This window comes from Lissotriton helveticus, chromosome 1_1 (genome assembly GCF_964261635.1).
Source record: "Lissotriton helveticus chromosome 1_1, aLisHel1.1, whole genome shotgun sequence".
In the NCBI taxonomy this organism is placed as follows: domain Eukaryota; kingdom Metazoa; phylum Chordata; class Amphibia; order Caudata; family Salamandridae; genus Lissotriton; species Lissotriton helveticus.
Window position 1 is genome coordinate 1,259,461,873 of NC_136057.1, and position 20,853 is coordinate 1,259,482,725.

The window sequence follows — 20,853 nt, forward strand, 5'->3', positions numbered from 1 at the left end:
TTTTGATGCGTTTTAAATAATTTTTCCTACCTTCTGTTTCTGAACACTACCTATAAAAGCAGAAAGTGGGGAGTGAAACCCACCATGTGAGTGTATGCACCCTGAACTCAAATTATTAGATCCAAAATTACTATCTTTTATTTAACGTAGCACTGTGTTAAGAACATCTGCACTGCATAGCTTGAATGATAGAATACAGTAGAGCACCATAACATATATATAGGCATATAAGCCTGCTGGACAATTCATTGAAGATTTTCTGTAGGCAGGTGTTGTCCATACTCCACGATTGGGTAGAAGAGAAGAATATCCTTGAAGACGCACAAGAAGGCTTTAGAACCAAGATTAGTACCTTCAACAAGGTCTTAGGCATCAAGGTGTTATGTTGGAAATATATCAACTTGAGGCAGGACCATCTATATGTCGCTTGTATTGATTTAAGAGCAGCATTTGACCTGGTTACGAGGGACAATCGCTGGGAAGTGCTGGATGAATATGGAATCCCAAGAGATTTATTCTGGATTTTGAGGGCCCTACATGCAGAAACATATGCCAGGGTGAGATGGAATATGGCAGGGGACCTGTCAGATAGAATTGATATTAAGCGAGGAGTAAGACCTTACTCCCATGCTTTTCAGTTTATATATTAATGGAGTTGTCAAATGGTTGGCTGAAAGTAGGTATGATGCCCGTAAATCTGCAGGAGTCCCCCTTCCAATCCTTATGTTTGCTGATGACACTCTACTCACATCAAGAACTCCTATGGGGCTGCGATCGGAATTGAATGCTTTTGTAGCTATTTGTGAGAAAAGGGACGTAGATTAAATCCAACCAAATCGAAATTTATGATAATAAATCACCATCGATTTTACAGAGGGAAGGTGATAATAGATGGGGGTTCCCCTTGAGCGGGTTTCACACTTTGATTATCTAGGTGTTAGATTATCAGAAAACGTGGGGGGCCCAGCTAGAAAAAAGCAAAAACATCTTGCACGAGGAAGCCACGGCAATTTGGAGGAAATATAAGGCCCCCTCTGGGGGGCTCAATGTCGCCAGCTATCACTGTTTATAGAGCCTCGGGCACTAACAGCATCAATTTATGGTGCCAAGGTATCGGGCTATGTGAAAGCAGAAACCCTCACCAAGGTTGAGGATACGTTTATCAGGCCCCTTTTCGACTTACCTGTATGTACACCTACTCAACTTTTGAGATTAGATCTGGCATTAAATCCTATACATTTGATCACCTTGCTTAAACCTTTGCTCTACTGGCTCAGACTCTGGTCTTCTGGAAAGCTATCTCCTACTAGGGAATCACTAAAGGAGTGGATCGCCTTGATAAATAAGTATGTACCCCCTGGCTGAAGTTAATCAGAAAACTTTCAGTCAGCATAGGAATGGGGAAATATGGAGTTTCCCAGTAGATATAACTAAAGCGGATGCTCAGAAAGTAAAACAAATGTATTGGGAGGAGGTGATGCAACAGACATGGAGAGACCAGCTGGAAGGAAGTATATCTGGACTGTTTTTGATTCACAAATGTTTTTCGAGGTTAGAGCCATATATGGACAGAATGTTCCCCTTCCAAGCTAAATGCTTATATGTACAATTCAGATGTGGTCGTCTTCTGTTGAAAGCTTACACTTCAAGGTGGACTAATACACCTTCAGATTTTAGATATTGCCCAAGCTGACCACAGATTGCAGAAACGGTAGTACATGTTCTGTCTTTCAGCCCCCTCTACATGACAGCACATAAGAAATGGATCATTGCTATCTGATGACTTATGGGGTGAAGCATTATTGGGGGGCTTTAAAGATTTTAAAAAGTGACCCTAGGGAACAAATAGTTATTGCGATCTCAAGGTTTCTTTATTGTGCATGGAATCTAAGAAACAAGGCTCCAATTAACCCAAAGCTATGACCATTGATTTAGCTAGCAAAGTTATTATTACATTAATATCTGGATGGTTTTAAGTGTATTACACTTGAACTGTATGTCTAACTATTTCTTAAATTAATCAACCAAGATTGGTTGAAATGATTGATTTATGTCTTAGATATGATTTTAATTGAGGTAGATGTATGATTGTTTTAACTGAATGTAATTCTTATAGGAGTTTTCCAGCACTGACTTGAGATGATATCAGATTTATGTTTTATTGTTAATTATTATAATATTTCTAATGTTTGGTAAATGGAGGATATTGAAATATTTATTTTATGTGGTTCTAATATGACTGTAAAACTTTTGTGGCTCGACAGCTGAAGAAAGGTTTATATATAATATAAACAGCATAGTACCATATTTGCAGAGTTACCTGCTAGCAACAGCATCAGCAGCACTAGCGCACAAAAAATGGGAGCTTTGTAAAAATTATGGCATCATGCTATGTTGCAAAGGTCAGAGAGTGGTGTCTAATGTAGGATTTAGACGCAAAGAACAAACTCCGATTAATTTCCTTAGTGCAGACAAGAGCATGTAAAATATGTGTTTTTGGGTGAAGCACACATTTTACATGTTGGTATATCAGAAGATATACCGCTTGATCCATTTCTTGTTCCTGCATTCACTTAGTGTTAGGATTTGGTGCAAAACAAGACCACGCTACTTTAGTAGCTCTGGATTTGCACCAAATCCTATGTTTTTGGGTGTTCCCCACCTCCCCCCCCCCCGCACCCCCCAGACTGTTCTACTTCCCATAACTTAACAGAATATTGGTGCAAGATGTTTTTTGAACCGCAAAAGTATCAACTTTTGGTGCAAACTAGCCTTTGCATTTTGAAAGTTGATTGTCTCTCCTGATTACGCAGCTTGGCATCTTATGCCTCGCGTTAGTGCCTGTACAAACCTTTAGTAAATCTCTCTGTTGGTGTTAGCTGATGCTTTAAGTCTGTGTGGTGAGTGTACTAAAAAAATAGCACAACATAGCACAACCACAATAGCTGCGTTGTGCTAGGGGGAGAGAGCAGGACAGAGCCATATTTGTTCAATTCGATCTGTTGCTGCTTTCACATGTGCTACTGCTCTAACAGGCTGCCTAGCACCACACACTCACCTATTTTGTAGCCGTGCACACACTAGGTATTTGCTGTACAGTGCAGCACACATCTAATGATTTAAGTGTTTGGAAAAATGTAAACATTTCTCCTAATTTACACCTGTTTCAAGGAGGTGTTATCTTTTTAGCTGCGGCAATTCTGCCCTGGTGCAGGCATTCTGAAGGGTGGGCGGGCTGCGACGGGCAACGGTCGTTCGCAGCACCAGGGAGGGAGTGTTCCTGTTGGCCGTTGGCCGACGTGAGCATGGAACGGGTTAAAGCAAAGTCAGGTCTGACAATCTATGTAGAACTAGCTTTGGGTCAAAAACTTTGGGTGGTAGCGTGGGAACACCCAAGTGCCACCCAAGAAGCACCCCTTTGAATAAAAAGAATGCAAAACAGCACACAGCACTATTTGCATTAATTTAAAAAGTTTTGGTCTGAAAAGTAAATACTTTATCAACACTTTGCACCGCTTTGCATCACTTTGCGGTGGTACTGTGTTGATAAATCCGCTTCTGTCTCTTTACATGTTTGATATCAAGCTCACCTGTGGAAAGAGGATCTAAGAACCTACCCTGAGGGAAATAAATCTGAATGATGTCCTCACCAAAATTTAGGGATGAGTCCAAATTTGTCAACGTTGTAACCAACCTTTGTGGGCTTCGTGATTAAGATGGTTCGACTGATAATTTTGCCTTCACAAGTTTGCCTGAAAGCAACGTATGATTTAAAGTTTGTTAGATATAATGCCACAAAGAAAGGTCTACATTGATGAACTGTTTGACATCGCATCTCATTTATTTGCATATAACATGACATTATGCCCCAATTACAAGCGGGCCAGCTGGGGTCGAGGTATTTACTACACCTAGTAAATAGCACCATCACAGAATGAGATATTTGACGGGTGTGGTGAATACATCCTATTTCAAGGATTTGTCTTGGAAATGAAGCATAACATGAACAATCACTACTATTTATAGAACCAAATTCTGATTCTTTTTAATTTTTTGCCAATATTTTTCCCCTAACAAATATTGACACGTTTGACCTGTCGAAATCTGTCAAGGAAAGCATTGAGATGTGACAGTTACACACAACTCAGTATTTTGGATCCTCCAGTTTGTACAGAGATAACAAAATAACCAATATTTCGTAATTTTGGCATACGTATAAATAAATCCGAGATGATTTGATCTATTTCGGTCTTGGCTCATAGTACCTGTTGAATCACTCTCATGCTCCAAAAGTCTTAGGAAATCTCTCACGCCATGAAGATAATAAAGATCTGATTCACGACAATATATGATTGCGCTAGATAATTGGATGCCTTAAGGTAAACAGCTTACCATACACTGGTCAGAGTTCCAGCTTCTAATAACAAATTGTTTTGACTGCATCTGGTTGCTCACATATTGCCTTTTTGTACAAATAGTGAACTGCTATTGAAAAACAATCCATTGCGTTTTGGAAATAGTTATTGCTCCCAACTGGACTTTAGTATTATTATTTCTACAGCAGAATTTTAATTTCCTTTTTCACATAAAGTCTAATTCTTTAATGTATATGTAAGAGGTACCCAGTGGGGGGCCAAATCACCCACAATTGATATTCTAACCGACTTGCTAAGGCTGTGTGCTTCTGATTCCTTAGTTTTGGTTGCTGGGGACTTTAACTGCTCATTCGAACCCTTGGCAGTAGAGGACTTTCTAGGAGTACATGAGGACGATGCTCAATGGGGCGTTCCGTCCTTAACCCTCAAGCCCGTGCGGAGATGGTCTCCTGTAGTCATTCAATTAAACTGCCTAATGATTGAAACAGGTTTAAGAGATGCCAACGGCCGTACTACCTCCGATGCTCAGGGTGCTAATACCTACAATAGAGTGTTGTGTGAGAGTAGGATTGACTACATAATGATAGATAGGAGGACTTGGAAGTCTGTAGTGGATATGGTCATCATACCATCGGTGGAGAGTGACCATAACCCTTTATCCCTCACATTGATAGACCCATGGCATAGAAGGGAGCGCACACGTTTAATAAACGGGGGTCTATTAACAAAGCAACTTATTTCATCTAATTGTAATAGATTTCTCAAGTGGCCAAAGTTCTGTCTGGATGAGTCTAGACTGCGTGAGCTGGATGGAATCCTTGCAGAGCAGTCAATAAGGCTATCTGTAGTTTGCGATGAGGAGGCTGGGTCAGCAGAGGTAGAAAATAGCTATACTGCCACAATGGATCAGATTGGCAAGTTGTTCACAGTCCCAGTAAAAAAGAGCCTGGCAACCACCATGCCATTGCAGGACTGGTTTGATAGTAATTGTAGAAGGAAGAAAACCAATTTAATTTCTGCCATCAAATCCTCTAACCCAGTATCTGTACGTTCGGCTAGATTGTCTTATAGAAAGGCAATTACAGCTGCAAAAAGGGCTTGGGAGGAGTCCCATTGGGAAAACCTCAGAGATGCAAGCCGAAACAAGGATGGCAACCTGTTTTGGTCACTAGTCAGAAAATCATCTGGGTGCAGCTCGAACCAAATTTCAAATCATATCATGGACAGTGAATGGTTTGAACATTTCTTCAAACTCTACGGTGGGAATGACCTGCCCGGAGTCCCTGGGCATTTGAGCGGTGCTCTGGTTGATGGTTCCGGGCATCTCGCTCCAACTAGAGTTAATAAAAAAGAGGTTCTTGCCGCAATAGCCAAAATAGTATCTGCCAAAGCCCCAGGACAGGACGGTGTGCCCGGTGACCTGTTTAAAGCTAACCCCGACGGTTGGGCAATGTACTTCGCCACCCTGATAAATGCGTTGATGGCAGGCTCACCAGTCCCTAATTCTTGGAAGGTGGCCAAGGTGATTCCCATCTACAAGAAAGGCCCTAGGGAGAACCCTGCCAACTACCGTCCAATTAGCCTAATAGACGCGGGACAGAAACTGGTTGGCAGGGTTCTCCTTGAAAGGATCCTCTCGTGGGCAGAGGAGCACAAGATTATATCCCCTTACCAGGCTGACTTTAGGGCATGTACAGATACAACTGACCAAGCGTTTAGGCTGTTACTCCTTCACTGGAAGGTGGTTACCATTGGCAAAGGCGGTCTTTATTTGGCATTCATTGACTTAAAGACCACCTTTGACCTGGTTCCCCGAGACCGTCTGTGGACTATATTGAAGGATATGGGGATTCCGCCCCCAATCCTAAACCTCTTGGCACGCATGCATGATGGTACCTATGCCCGTATTAGATGGGGCTCCCAAGGGCAAAAAACCGATAGGATTCCTGTGAAGCGAGGGGTCAGACAGGGGTGCGTGTTAGCCCCAACACTTTTCTCTTTGTTTGTGAATGGTGTTGTCTCTTTCCTGCTTGACATTGAGGCAGACGCCCCGGTTTTGGCAGGCGATAAAGTGCCCACCTTACTTTTCGCAGACGACACATTGTTGGTTTCAAAAACCCCTGTGGGCTTGCAAAAGTTGTTGAATCGCTTCAGCTTGTTTTGTGAACTTAGGGGCCTAGTCATTACCACCACTAAAACTAAGCTCCTCTATTTTAATCCCAGTAAGTCCTCCAGGTCTACCCTCTTCCTTGATGGAGAATCACTGGAACGTATAAAAGAATTTGATTATTTGGGAATTAGAATCTCCCAAAACTTGAAGTGGCAGCCCCATATTGACAAAATGCTTCTGAACCATAAAAGGGTGACTGGTGTGTTGGGGCGGGAACATCGTATGTCCACCTCTAAGCCCGTTGGATATATATGCTGCAAAGGCAGTGGGCAGCACCCTCTATGGTGCAGAGTTGCGGGGCTTCGAATGCATTAGTGGCCTCACCACCTCCGAGAATAAGTTCCTTAGAGAGCTTGTATCCCTTCCAATGGGTACCCCCATCAAACCACTACTGAGCGATCTGGGTCGCCGCTCTATTCGGGACCTAGCCAGGCTACGACCTCTTTTATATTGGGCTAGGCTATGGCGGACCCCCGAGCTCTCCAAGTACCTTGATGGCTTGATAGAGGTTATGAATCTTAATGGCTCCTACAAAGTCAGCTGGATCCGTAACATTAAGAAGCTTTTGAATGACATTGGTCTGCCAATCAATTGGGAGCGTGGTGTTCCTTTATCCAAGCTTGATCTTAAGCGAGTCTACTGGAACTGGGTGGACGAGCAAGATCTAAGGGACCCAAACCAAGGAAGGCTGACCGAAGAGTTTAAACAGCACAAACCCAAGCCTCGCTTGGAGCCTTACTTGGATTTCATTAAAAAACCAAGGGATAGATCGTTGTTTATCCAGTTCAGGTTGGGAAACCTACCCTTACACGATTATACCTGCAAGTGGAAACCCCCGTACCAAACCCCACCCGACTGCCCAATCTGTGAAGGCGTCACCGAAAGCATCGCTCATGTTTTCTTTGCATGCCAAGCCTATGCAAAACCGAGACAGAAATGGCTAAAACCTGCATGTCTATTGCTCGGAACCAGGAATCATTCGTAGCTTTGAGAATCCTTAAGACTGACACTAGTAAATGTTTAGTCTGTGGGGTTGCCAAATTTCTGAGCTGGGTATGGGTAATTAGAGCAAAATCTATGAGACGACTTAGTTTTTAATCAAATTTTTTTCTTCTTTTAATTCCACAAAGCTGCTATTGTTTAATATGCCTCTTAACTTATTTATTGTAACATGAATGTTTTTATTGTAACTAACCCCGCAAAAAGCAAGATTCATGAATTGTGGTTTATCTTTTAATCTTTGTCTGTGCTTTTATGATATCATGTGCATATCGAAATAAAGCTTTGAACTGAACTGAAAAATCCAAAAACCCATGACCTGTAGCAAGAACCAGCAGAAACAGATGTAGCAGTTTAAGTAGATTTCCACACAGGTAAGGGGGGAACACAAAAACTTTATTGGGCATAGTTAAACTAGCTAAATGTGCTCAATGTGTAAAAACATAGAACAATGTGAAGTATGGTTCTCTGTAGCGCATAGAATTTTGATTTAACATAACACAATGTAAGAATTTATATATTCCTGTAAAAAGTAAGTTGGTTGGTTCTTAAGCCAGTTAAAAAGTTGTGACATTTTGCCTGGGTCCAATATTCACTGTGGGACAGGACACAAGGTGCACCTCCCTAATGAGGAGAAGCAAAGTTAAAAGAATAAGGAGGCATATTAGCAAGGGCGATATCGCCGCTTTAGCATGACTTTTTCCCGCTAAAGCTGCAATATTTTTATCGCCCTATTAGCAAGCTGTCGCTAACAGCAGTTAGCGACATCTTTTAGGCGATAGCTACAGGTTTGGGGCCCGCTTTGCATGTCAGGGATACTTATCGCTAATGACATGCAAAGTGGGGGTCCCCAACCTGTTAGCGACTGAAAGCAGTCGCTAACACAGCTATCCCCTATTAGCAAGGCAGGCGAAGTGATCAAAAAAATCGCGCTAAGCGTGAATATAGACAGAACCTAACGCCTGCTCAGACCATGACTTAACTTGTACATCCAATGAGAGGTGAATATTCAGGTTAAGTCCCCATTAGCGATAATGTCTGAATATTGCTGGATTTCCAGCGATATTCACGCATTGAGCCGCTTTCGCCAGATATTTTATCGCTTTAGAGATAAACGTTGCTAATAGCACGTTACCTCTGTGATAATATCCGGCGATAGGCGGCAATAAAAAAAAATGCGGTAAGCGCATTTAGCGATAATTATTGCTATTTGTTGCTAATATGCTCCAAGGTTCCTTCTGATGTAGATCACAGGTCATGTGACCTTGCAGTACAAACTGGGCTTTTCCTACTGGTAGTGGACGAAGGCTAATATGAATAAGGTTGGCTTCAGTCTGCAGTGTCCCAGTGATTAAAACGATGGACTGGAGTGTGACCCAATGTACTTGCCTGTCACAAAAATTTATGTAAGCATTCCACCCAATACATTTTAGTTTTAATCACAACATATGCCTAGTTCCAGTGCGTATTTGCCCACCAGAGGTGCAATTTAAACGTTCAAGTACATGGATTTTGTAAAACAGATCTGTTTTGCATCTAATAATGCTGAAATCTTCTTAATGGAGCATATCCAAAATTAGTTGTAACATTTACAGTGCTTGTAAAATAGGGGATCAAAGAGATTATTACAAATACAACTCAGAATGTATAGTGGAATACTGCTGCTGTTAACCATCTCTGATTGTATTTCTTTTATGCAGAATGTAGATGTAACAGACAAGGCTCCCTGGCAGGAAGCTGCGGTAAATTTGGAGGCCAGTGCCTGTGCAAGCCTAATGTTGTTGGCTCCTGCTGCGACAGGTGTGCTGAGGGAGGCTACAATTTCGGGCCTGACGGCTGCACTGGTATGCACAATATTCAGTACTAAAATCTTCTTAAGATGTAAAGAACAGATAGTTCAAATGCATGAATTTTGCACTCCTTGTATTTCTGTACAAAGGTCATTAATATTGTGGTGTCTATGCTTTAGCGGCTACCTTCGACGAAGACTACAAAGTGTAAACCATCAAGTGTTTCCTTCCTGTGTGTGTTTTGTGTCCCTATTGCAATGTGTGGTTAGGTACATATATTTCACATGTGGAGTTTTATGCAGCGGTGTGCAAAATGATAATTTTGCCAGTGAAATATTGTGAAAGCAAAAACTTTTCGACTTCCTATTTATGCAGTTTCTTTCCTATGCAATGTTTCACCTGCGTTTGAAATTTCCTAGAAAATAAAAACATATTTTACTGGAGTTTACATTTCAAAATGTATTTTGTGACACATTTTACACATAGTACGTAAGTTTTGTGGAGAGTTTTCTTCCAAATATTACTTTTTGTAGGATGTTTCCCACTATTGTCTTTCAACATCGACATCTTCATGAAGTTGGTGAGGTTTTAAAAAATATGTAAAAAACATTGACAAAGCACGATGGGCACATTTCTCAGAATACTAGAGAGAATGAAACTGCAGAGAGTTGTGGAACATGGATGATAAAAATACCAAGAATTATTTCTGTGGCGATCATACCCCCATCTTATATATCACTAAAAATACTTCAAGAAAATGTGCATATTTACAGGTGCCATTTCGGATCAGTAAATGAGAAATTGAAAACATGATGCCTGCATCATTCACCAAGCATGCACAGCATGCAGTTGCATATCTCATCACACATGGGCTGGCCTGTGGCCAACGCCCGCCAGCAGCGGCTGCACCATTGAGCCTTTTTTTTCCCTTTTTTCCCAGATTCTACATAGGATCGGCAAAAAGCATTTGGATTTTTTGCTAATGCTGGAGAACATCGTCAAAAACCATTGGCAAAACCATTAGTTCAAAACGTCCAGACCTTTTGGTTTTGCTAATGCTTGTTTATTTTGTTTTTATTATCATAAAACAAAAAATTTCTTAGTCCAGAGTACAAACTAAAATGAAGTCATATAGTTGTTTGGTTCGATAAGGATTAATCATGTCTTTTAAAAATAGAGTTTTCTTTTCCACAACGTCCATGAGAGCTGTGTCCTTCTCTACCTTCATGGAGCCCTTTCTGAAAGGACATGACACAGCCCAGATGTTTGAGGTTTGTGTACCCCTAACGTTCCCACTCTATTCGTTGTGGCGATAGGCCCGTCTGTAGAGAAAAGCAATCTTGTATAGACAAAGAACCAAACAGGTCCCTTAGATGAAACATTAAAGGTACATTTGGATGAGAAAATGTCTTTCTTGGTCCATTTTTGACTAGCTCTGGCTAGAGTAAAGAGGAAAGACATACACCCATGGGGAACTTTACCTTATAAAATAACTTGAGAGAACGGATGTGCTTCACATTCGGAGAACACTGGAAAAAAAAGAAGTTGAATAAATTAAATTTCTATTGGCGTGAACTAAGAAATGAGCCTGTCTGGTACAATCCGATGATCAGCGGTATCCATTGTCGCGGTCGGGTCCAGCATTACTAAAAAGCAGTCACCAAACCACAATGCAGTGGGGCATTTCCAGTTGCCTGTCTGGGACGAACGCATATTGAAGAGGAGAAATGTAGAAGTATGATGTGCTCTTATAGTTGCTTAACGAATATTTTCTCAAAAATGTTGGCTAGAATGTGTAGTTTGGTACTGGCCCAAAGGTTGGATAATGTGGTGGCATCCCAGACTGAACGTTCTAATGAGGAAGTAACAACATGTCCTTTTAGATGGCCCAGTGAAGTGTATATAGGGCAGTATGTTCCCTAAGAAGTCATGCAGATGCCTGAAGTTACCACCCAGCCTCTTTTTTCCATTGACGGTTTAGCCCAGGTGCAACCTTGAATCCCTATATAGTCACCATACGATCATTTACCTTTGTTTTAAGTTTCAGGCACAGTGCTAATACACTGTTTAGCATAATGCTTGACTGTCATAATTTTGAGACCATCTTCTCTACAGGTGGCATCAAAGTAAGCTTCAGACCTCCGTATCCACAATGTCTTTAACAGTAAAGTGCACTGATGCTTTACAGGTAGGTTTGCGCTTCAGAAAATAAAAAATGACTTTTTTATTTCATTAAGAAAACGATATAAAACATTAGATGCAGCAAAATACACGTTTTTTGGAGGGCTGGCGAGAGAAGCATGCAGCATCAGTATTGTTTATTCTACAGCCAACTAGATAACCCAGATGGCTAATACTTTTTTGGGAAGTATCAAAAACACAAAAGGGAGAATAGTGGTAGGAAAAAATATGGACCTCTCCTCCACGGTTCTATGCAAATAATCAACAGAGATACTCTTTATAGGAAGGAGGAAAAAGGTAAAGAAATGATATTGCCTTGCAGAAAAACAACTGAAAAAAAATTCTTTTCTTTTTCATAAAACCCTCACCCACCCGGGTTTCACCTTGGTGGCATGCTTCATCATTGGGTCCATCCCTGCCCTCTACGGACATGGGCGTGCTACGACCTACGAATACGCGGGAGCACTCGTTTGTGAAATATAGGGGTGTCCTTATACACCTAACCGCTTATGGTGAATCAGAAGGGAGCGTTTTTTGTAATGCAAAAAGTAGAAAGAAGGGAAATTTAAAAATACCAGATTAGTTGGTCCAAAAAAGAATTGTATTTCTTACCCCAAAAAGGTATGCTAAAATCTGGGGACGCGTGGAAAAACTCTAGGCGTAATTACCTAATGTTTCCCTCGGTGGTCAACTAGTTTCATGCCTATCCCCAAGGCATTTCATCAGGACCTCGAAAGGAAAAATTATGTTCCCACTCCAGGTGTTTTTTAAACACAATAATAATAAAAATACAAAATAAACATACAGCACCTAATTGGTCTGTGTTAAATCAAAAAGGAGACCTGCAAGGATTGAAATGAGAGATTAAAAATAAACACGACGCTTAGGTCCATATGGTATTCCTTAGAACATGATAATTTCATGGTAGTGATGGTGAAATATATTTTTCAAACCATGCCCAAAGACGTTCATACATCTGTGAAGCACACAAGACAACACAAAAATTTAACATCCAATACAGTGTCACCAGCATAGATTTGTATAAGGATAAGTACATACTTAGAACACGATCATCATTGGACCCCATGGGTCCATAGAGGAGTTTAAAGGAGGGACGTCTATAGTCAAACCATACACGTATTGTCAAAGATAGAAAAATGTGTGAAAAAGGATCGGGCAGATCGAATCAAATAGCGTGTGTCCTGAGGTGGGCAGGACTCCCCTACTTACTCCGTCAAGGCTACTCCGTCTCCGTTTATCTGACTGCACTCCTCCGAGGCTCTGATGTTACTGTAGCCGCGGGGAGAGCCGTCTTTAAAGACTTGAGTTATTCAACATGCCTCTCAATGGATTGGAGAAAGGCTAGACAGCGCACTGCGGTTCCTGTGGATTCAGTCCAGTTACTTCCGGGTTCCTAATAAAATATTAGAATTATGAGCTGTTTCTAATTACGAACGTTTCTACGTGTTATTGTTGAACAGTCATAAAAATAATTGAAAACTCAAATGGTTTGGGGTAATTTCTAAAGAGTTTGGTGTCTCCTTGGCAATAAGTTGGCGTTCTGGAAAACTTTATTAATATGCATGATCGGACATTGAACATCCGTGTGAATAAAGTTATCCCTCAGTTGAAGTACTGATTTTGAGCAAGTGGGTAGTGTTAATTATTACCACTATATAATACTATGAGGGACCAGTGGAAATGATTGTATCCTTAAAACGTTACAGATTAACATCCCGGTATCATTAATGTCTGGCTGCAGGCATGCGGGGGGTATTGCTAACCCAGGTGTAATCAAATCGTAAATCGCAGTGGAAGAGCCATTATGCTCACAAGGACTAACCGAGGTTAAAGATACCAGTGTAAGGATTTTTTGTATTTATGGAGAAATCGTACAGGGTAGTCACGTGGGGGACTTTCCGGTATTATGCCCAAAAGGACTATCAGAAGCAAATGATACCAGTGTATGTGTTTATGTGTGTAAGGTGAAGTCATACAGGGTAGTCATGCAGAGTACTTTCAGGGGTACTTTCAGATATTAATCGTACCAAAGTCTGGATTTTATATTTAGGTAAATTGACCCCATGGTATATTCTCATTTAAACCATTCTCATGCGATTTGAGTTTATAGACCCATCTCTGCTCCTTTTCATGGAGGTCAGCCCCGTTATTAATCAGTTCTATAACAGTCCATCTCAAATCCCTCAGGGAGTGTTTCTGTTCCAGAAAATGAAAGGTCATTTTGGTTGTTGGTCTTTGGCATCTAACGTTACTGCGATGTTCACACATACGAGTTCTTACTTTTCTTGATGTCATCCCCACGTAGTGTAGATTTCAAGGGCATGTGATCAGATATATGACGTTGTTTGAATCACAGTTAGTGAACCTATGTTGTTCCCAGATTGTGCCATCATTGTAGGTGATCTTTTTACTGGTTGTAGTGATGTGGCACATGCTACAGTTTCCGCAGGGATGATGGTCACTGATGGGTGCCAAAAAACCTTGGTTGGGGAAGTTGTCTCGAGGTTTCCGTAGACGTGTGTTTACCAACTTATACTTCTAGTTGCTGTTCCTTTTGTGTGAGAATATGGGTTTTGGTAGTGTAACTGCACCTACTCAGAATGTGCCAGTGTTTGTTTATTATTTTGCTGATGGTGTTAGAGGCACTGTTATATGTTGTGATACATATAGAACGGGTCGTGTGTGTGGTTCCTTTCAGGTGTGTTTCAGGAGGGCTTGCCTGTCGTTGTTCCTTGCTCTACTCCTAGCAGGTGGTATTATTCTTTATGGATAGTTTTGTGCTCTCAACTTGGCACTGAGATCAGTTGCGTGTAGTTTGAAATCCTTAACCTCAGAGCAGTTCCTCCAGAGGCGTAGGAACTGCCCGAATGGTAAATCCTCTCTCAGGTGATGGCTGGCAAAGCTTAAGAGACAGTTCTTTGCTGTGGTCTTGAAATGTGTCGTCGTTTTTAGGCCTGCTCCATTGGCAATGATATTCAAGTCAAGAAAGACCATTGTGGTTCTTGAGATTGTGTAGGTGAAATTTAAATATTGTTTTTGGCCATTAAGCCATGCGATTAATGACTTTGCTGTGTTCTCATCTCCATTCCAGATGACGAAGAAGTGATCTATATATCTCTTGCAGACACTAATGTTGTCTTTATAGGGGTTAATAGATGACAAAATCTTCTGTTACTCCAGGTGGTGGACGTACAAACCCGCCACACTTGGAGCAAAGGTGCTGACCAAGCTGGTCCCGTGCTTCTGTAGGAAGAGTTGGTCCTCGAAAGCAAAAGAATTCTCTTGTTAGGGCCAGGTCACAACACTCCATCACTAGGCTACGCAGTGTTTGGTATTCCCAATTCGTATTGAGGAGAACCGCCTCCAGTATCTTATGGTTTCCATGTGTGGGAGGCTACTATATAGGCTCTCTATGTCGAGTCCTATGAGACATTAAGTTTCTTCATCAAATCATAATGTTTTCAGAATGCGTAGAATGTCCCTGGTGTCTTTCAGGTATGTTTCTGTTCCTTGGATAATGGGTCGCAAGAATGCATCAGTAAACTTGGAGAGAGGTTCCAGGATATATAGACATATTAGCCCAGCACACTCAATATACAAATATCACAACATGCACAATCAGTGACAAAGGAGATATTACAGAGGCGAGTCGATGTTAAGCTTCAGTTCATCCTGTATTTCTCAGTCTTTAAAATCTTTTGAAACCGCCCAGTCTTTAAAATCTTTTGAAACCGCCAGCGTGTTTCGTCCCAACCAGGGACTTCTTCAGGGCTACAAAAGTACATATAAAAAACACTATTTACAATTTGTACATTTTTGTTCATAACAACATCGACTTTCAAATATCAGCTTGTTTATAGTACCACAGGTTATTTTTAATTCGGAGTTATCATTTCTTCTATTATCACTTTTTTTTTTTTAAACTGTCACAAACAAATATATTTAGGACCCATATCAAGTCTAGATACCAAAAAGACAAAGTAAAACGGAGAAGGGAGGAGCAACTCCATCTATCACAATTTGGTACATATGTTAGGACATTCAAAAGAACACATACCTTGTGAAACAAAAGTACAGATATTCTGATCGGTGTTCCCTCACATATTCAGGATAAAAAATTCTGTGAAATGATCAAGACTGTATGTCAAATTAATTTATAGAGTAATTGTTTTGAGTGTATATCCAGCATATTTAGTTGATAGCCGATTACTTACTTTTGAATTTAGTTCATGCGCTTCCTCAACCTTTATTTTCCAACACGTTTTAGCAGATTACATTTTCTTTAATCAGCACAGTATCCTAGAAATAGGTAAATATGTGGCATTCAGTATCGTTCTTTGTGTTTTATTTGAGCCATATTAATTACTCTCTGCTGAACTGTCAATAAAACTTTATTATTGAAAGAAAATATATATATATATTTGTTATCTGGGAAAGTATTCGCCAGACACCCTTTGCATTGGCATGATTAATGCAGAGAAACACAATTATATGTGTTCTAACTGTGTTGTCCCACTTAAGGAAAGTCAGCATAACAAAACCGATATATTAATAAATACACACCAACTTCCGCATTGTCTTGTCAGCTCTCACACCCATTAATGCTGTTGTTTTTATTTATATCCAATAAGCATTTATTTTATAATCATCACAGACAATGTGACAGCAATAATATATCGTACAGTGCCTCTTCGAGTTGCAGTAAAGCATTGCAACCATTACGTGTTGCCAACTAATAATCCATAAAACAGGCAACACACAGAGTGTCCCGAGCATGGTGAGTATGACCCGTGTAGCATTCGGCACTGGACTGCTACTTGTAACGTCGAGAAGACCCGGCAGACATATTGGATAGGGTAGCAGATACTGAAATATGGGAAAGGCTTTTTTTATTTTTATATAAATTGGTCTAAAGGGAAACTAACGTGTAATAAAATCCCACGGCGGCGCCTATATGGCAGTAATCTTGGTAAATCAGTTAGGTTTTTTAGTATATGCCGATACCGATCTACTTATCAGGCCATCTTCCATTGTGCGAAGAGGCAAAATCCCCAACGATAGTCACAGATGACAAGGGTTCACACTACAACTCACCCGGATGAAGTAATTCCGGTCCGAAAACAGGTCCTCTGTAAAGTCCGTCCCACTACACGTCCGAAAAGCGCATGAACTTTTCGAAAGCAAGTGGTCCTTAAATACTGATCTTTAATTAGTAAAGTATCTAATTAGTTTGTCAATTTAGAGGTATTTCCGCGCTCTTTTACATGGGCAGAACCGTACATCGCGTGCGAGGAAGTGCAGACGCCATCTTTAAGTGGTGATATTTTACATATATTTAGGTATGCACTCACCAAGGAGTATCCCTAATGAAATTGTTTGTATTTTTCATTATTTTTTTATTATTTTTTTATTTATTGCGTTGACCATTACGGGGGAGATCTATATATTTCGTACATCCCCTCATGTTTCCATACCCGATTTGGGGCAGATAGACCTAAAATATCGCTCTCTTTTTTATATCATATATATCGCTTTCACTATGTCCAGTAAAGCATATTTGAGACGTGGTGGACATTTAAAAAATCTGCTCGAAGAGTGTTGTTTCAATGTATTTCACACTAATCAAGTCCCGAGCAATAATGTACCTCGTACATGGATAATGGGCGCCATCTTTGAGTGGTGTTATTTATATATAATTATTATGTGCACGAAATCATTCGTGCCACTTTTCGAACAATTATTTTATCTTTCATTATTGAATATTATCAATACAACACGCTTTTGAACAAGAGACCTATTTATATTCTAAGCCCCTTTTTTTTATTTTGAAACCCGTTTTCGGGCATGAGAACCTGATTTGATATATAGTGTTCCCATATGTTCTCAGTGTATGTGCCTTTCTCTATTTGTAGTATTGAAGGCATTATTTTCGTATCAAATCATAGGTAGCACATTCAAATTCAATGTAAATGTTCACCATTTTTATACACAGAAGTAAATACACTCATATCCCTATATAGATCTATATCAATAGGTACGACTGGTATCATAAATACAAGCTCAGCCTCCAAATATGGACTATCCATAGACATCATTTGTGAGTATGTGAAAAGAAAACATGTGTCATCTTACTTATATGACCAAATGGAACTGAGAGAATCCAATCATCGGTTCGAGATGGCACAAAAAGAGCATCACCTTACCACTCAAAATATGCCATCGCTGTCAAGATTTGTATATTTCACAGTTGACAGTTTTTTAATGTCTATATACAATGGAGAACTAACACTGGATTAGATATACAAACAATTATGAAGAATGCTCTTCTAATGGCTCTCACATCTCTTAATCAAAGAAAACGGACATGCAGTACCTTTACAGAAAATGATGAAATTCACTGTTAATGTTCAAACTCAATGTCAGACATCTAAGTCTGTAGATCCAAATGGATTCCGTCTGTCTTAACTGTAAAGTCCTGTCTCCACCTCTAACATTATCCTTAATGCAGTCAATTGCATGAAAGGTAATATCCCGTTTTTCAGAGTGATTTTCTAGAATATGTTGTACTATTGGGTTCGTTAAGTCCCCATTTTTTTATTCCTTAGATGGTCCTGTATCCGGACTTTAAGACATCTGGAACTACTTCCTACATAGATTTTATCACAGGCACAAATAATAGCATACACTGTATATGTTGTGTTGCAATTAATAAATGTTTTTATCTGGAACTCGTTGGGACCATTGTATCTGAAGGTTTTTTTTTGTTCAGGCCAAATTTACATACAGAACAGCCCCCACAAATGTAAAAACCACATGGTTTCTGTGGGAACCATGTTGATAATGTTGGTTTTGGTCTTTTTACATAGCTTGGGCATAATAGCTTTTTTACAGTGCACCCTTTTCGATAAACGATCTTAGGTTTTTCAGATACTAGATCTCTTGGAAGAGTTTCCGATTTTAACAAATCCCAATTTTTTCTTAAAACATTGTAAACATGGTTAAACCAGGATATACCCTCTTTCTGAAACAATGGGATGACCAGAGGGTTTCTCCAAGTTTTTATGTTTCTTGGGGGTGGTGTAGAATTAAGGTGTGGCCGGTTTCTTGTTGATGAGGAAATCTCCTTCCTTCTTTGATATCAAGTTGTGAGATAAGGCCTCTTCAACCCTACTTCCTACTTGTATTCTAATCCTCTCTGTAGGGTCTACGGTCAATTGTTCATAGTTCCGTTGGTCTTGTAAAAAGCGAAGGCATTCTGTTCGATATTCTTCTTTGGTCTGGATTACTATCACACCCCCTTTGTCCGCAGGTTTAATTACTAGTTCGTCATTCTGTGAAATATCCTTGATGGCCTGTAATTCATCCCTTGAGGTATTATGGAACACCCTGCTGTCCTGGGATTCAGATCTCCAATTTCCTTGAATATTGCATTTCCAAAGGCCAGGATCTCCACTGGTATGCTGTAGGCGGGTGGTGTGAAGGTCGATTTATTCTTCAGTCCTGTGTCATCCTTTTGTTCATTGTCATTCTGTTTGTCTGAGAAGAAAACCTTCAATTTGAGCTTTCTTATAAACTCGTTGATCTTTCAACTTACTTTGAACTTGTCCACATTGGATGTGGGGACAAAGCCACGTCCATTCTCAAAGACACCTTGTTGGATGGAGGTATTAACAGTGTCAGTGATATTAACAACTAGACTGGTTGGTTGCTGGGTCCTGCTTTTTGATTCAAGGAGCCCGTCATGCTCCTTGAGCATCAATGGGCTCCTTGAGTTTTGACTCTCGAGGTTTGTTGGTTCGCCGCCCAATGTACCCGGTTCCGTTTCCTCTTCCTCCCTCTCTGGTTGCCCAACCCTGAAAAAGGGTTGTAATGGTTATCTTGTTGTAAAATGTGGCCATGCGGTGCTTCCCAAAGATTATAGATTGGTTGGTGTGGTGGCATTTGTGGTGGTGAACCATAGAAAAATGGTGGTAGGTATAGGGGTGGTTGTTGGTAATGGCCCCAATTGCCTTGTGGGCCTCTGTTTTAATTCCTCCGGTAGGATTGCCTACCCCGGCCATTGGTCCTACTATTGGAGCTTGAGTTGGAATGATCCGCCCCAGTATCTGATGCTTCACTGTCAGTATTATTGCCAATGTTCCTCTTTGATGATATGTAGTCCTCCCTAATATAGGGGAATACTTTTTCATGGCAAAAGTTAGCTGTGTCCTTCTTGAGTTTTATGAACTTGCTCTGTTTAAGTGAAAGTTCAGACTCAATTCAGTGACTTATTCAGTTCCTCCAAGTTCTTCTTCAGGGAACTTACTGATTGATATGATTTGAGGCGAACCTCCAGGTCCTGTATTTGGGTTTTCATTTCTTGGGCCAGTCTAGTTGCTGTTTCTATTATTAAGATGAGCCAACACCTTGTGTAATGCCATGAGATGAGTGACCAATCTTTCTTGAAAATGTTATCCTATTTAAAAGATGAAAGGCTCATTCCTCATGATGAGACCCTGTGGTGCCGCATTGGCACATAAATACTAAGTCATCGTGATACCATGGATCAAGGTCTTTATTTGGTTCCATGGCCCAAAGTGTGATCACCAGTTCCCTCCAGGGGTAGACTGGCTGACAAAATCCACACAACTTCCTCCACTGAGAAAGTGAGGCCAGAAATCTCTTACATCCTTCTTGTGTAGTATGCGTGGTAACAAAGAGATTTAACAGAAAACCTAAGGTGGTAATACCATTGGTTACTGAATGTGAGGAAGAAAGGAAGGGGAAGAAAAACCTCCAGCAGCTGTCCACTGCCTGTAAATATCAAAAATGCAAAAGAGAATTGACTGTGGCCTCCCTGAACAGAGTACTACATATTTTTATAGTCTTTGGTAAGTTTTCAGGATATGCGATTAACTGGTCCAAATCCGTTTTACGTTCTCAGTGGTAAATCACCAATCTTACCTAAGGAATTCACCATTGCTGAAGTCATAACAGGATTTACATACCTGGGGATACAGGTGTCTAGAAATCTGACTCTCTTTCACGAACATAACCTCTTCCCCCCGTTGCAAAGACTCAGGAGTGATGTCTTGCACTGGAAGTCACTTCCACTGTCCTTGTTAGGGCATACAGCCCTATTTAAAATGATGTCACTTCAGCGTTTCCTATATGCCTTGCAGAACACTCTACATCCAGTGAGAGCAGAATATTTTACATCTATTGACAATGCCCTAAGGGAACTCCTATGAGAGGGAAAACCACCACGGATATCGATTCAAAAGCTAACGAGAGGATGGTACGATGGGGGAATAGCCCTCCCGGATAAAAAAAGATA

The 20,853-nt window shown here is 40.5% G+C and overlaps 1 protein-coding gene across 1 annotated transcript in view; it reads left to right on the top strand.

Annotated features, from left to right (window-relative positions):
• Positions 1-20,853, top strand: part of LOC144822490 (laminin subunit beta-4-like) — a 500,129-nt gene that overhangs the window by 436,684 nt on the left and 42,592 nt on the right. Inside the window, exon 19 of the mRNA XM_078680103.1 lies at positions 9,246-9,389. Coding sequence (XP_078536229.1) covers positions 9,246-9,389 — 144 coding nt within the window. The remainder of the gene's footprint in view (positions 1-9,245; positions 9,390-20,853) is intronic.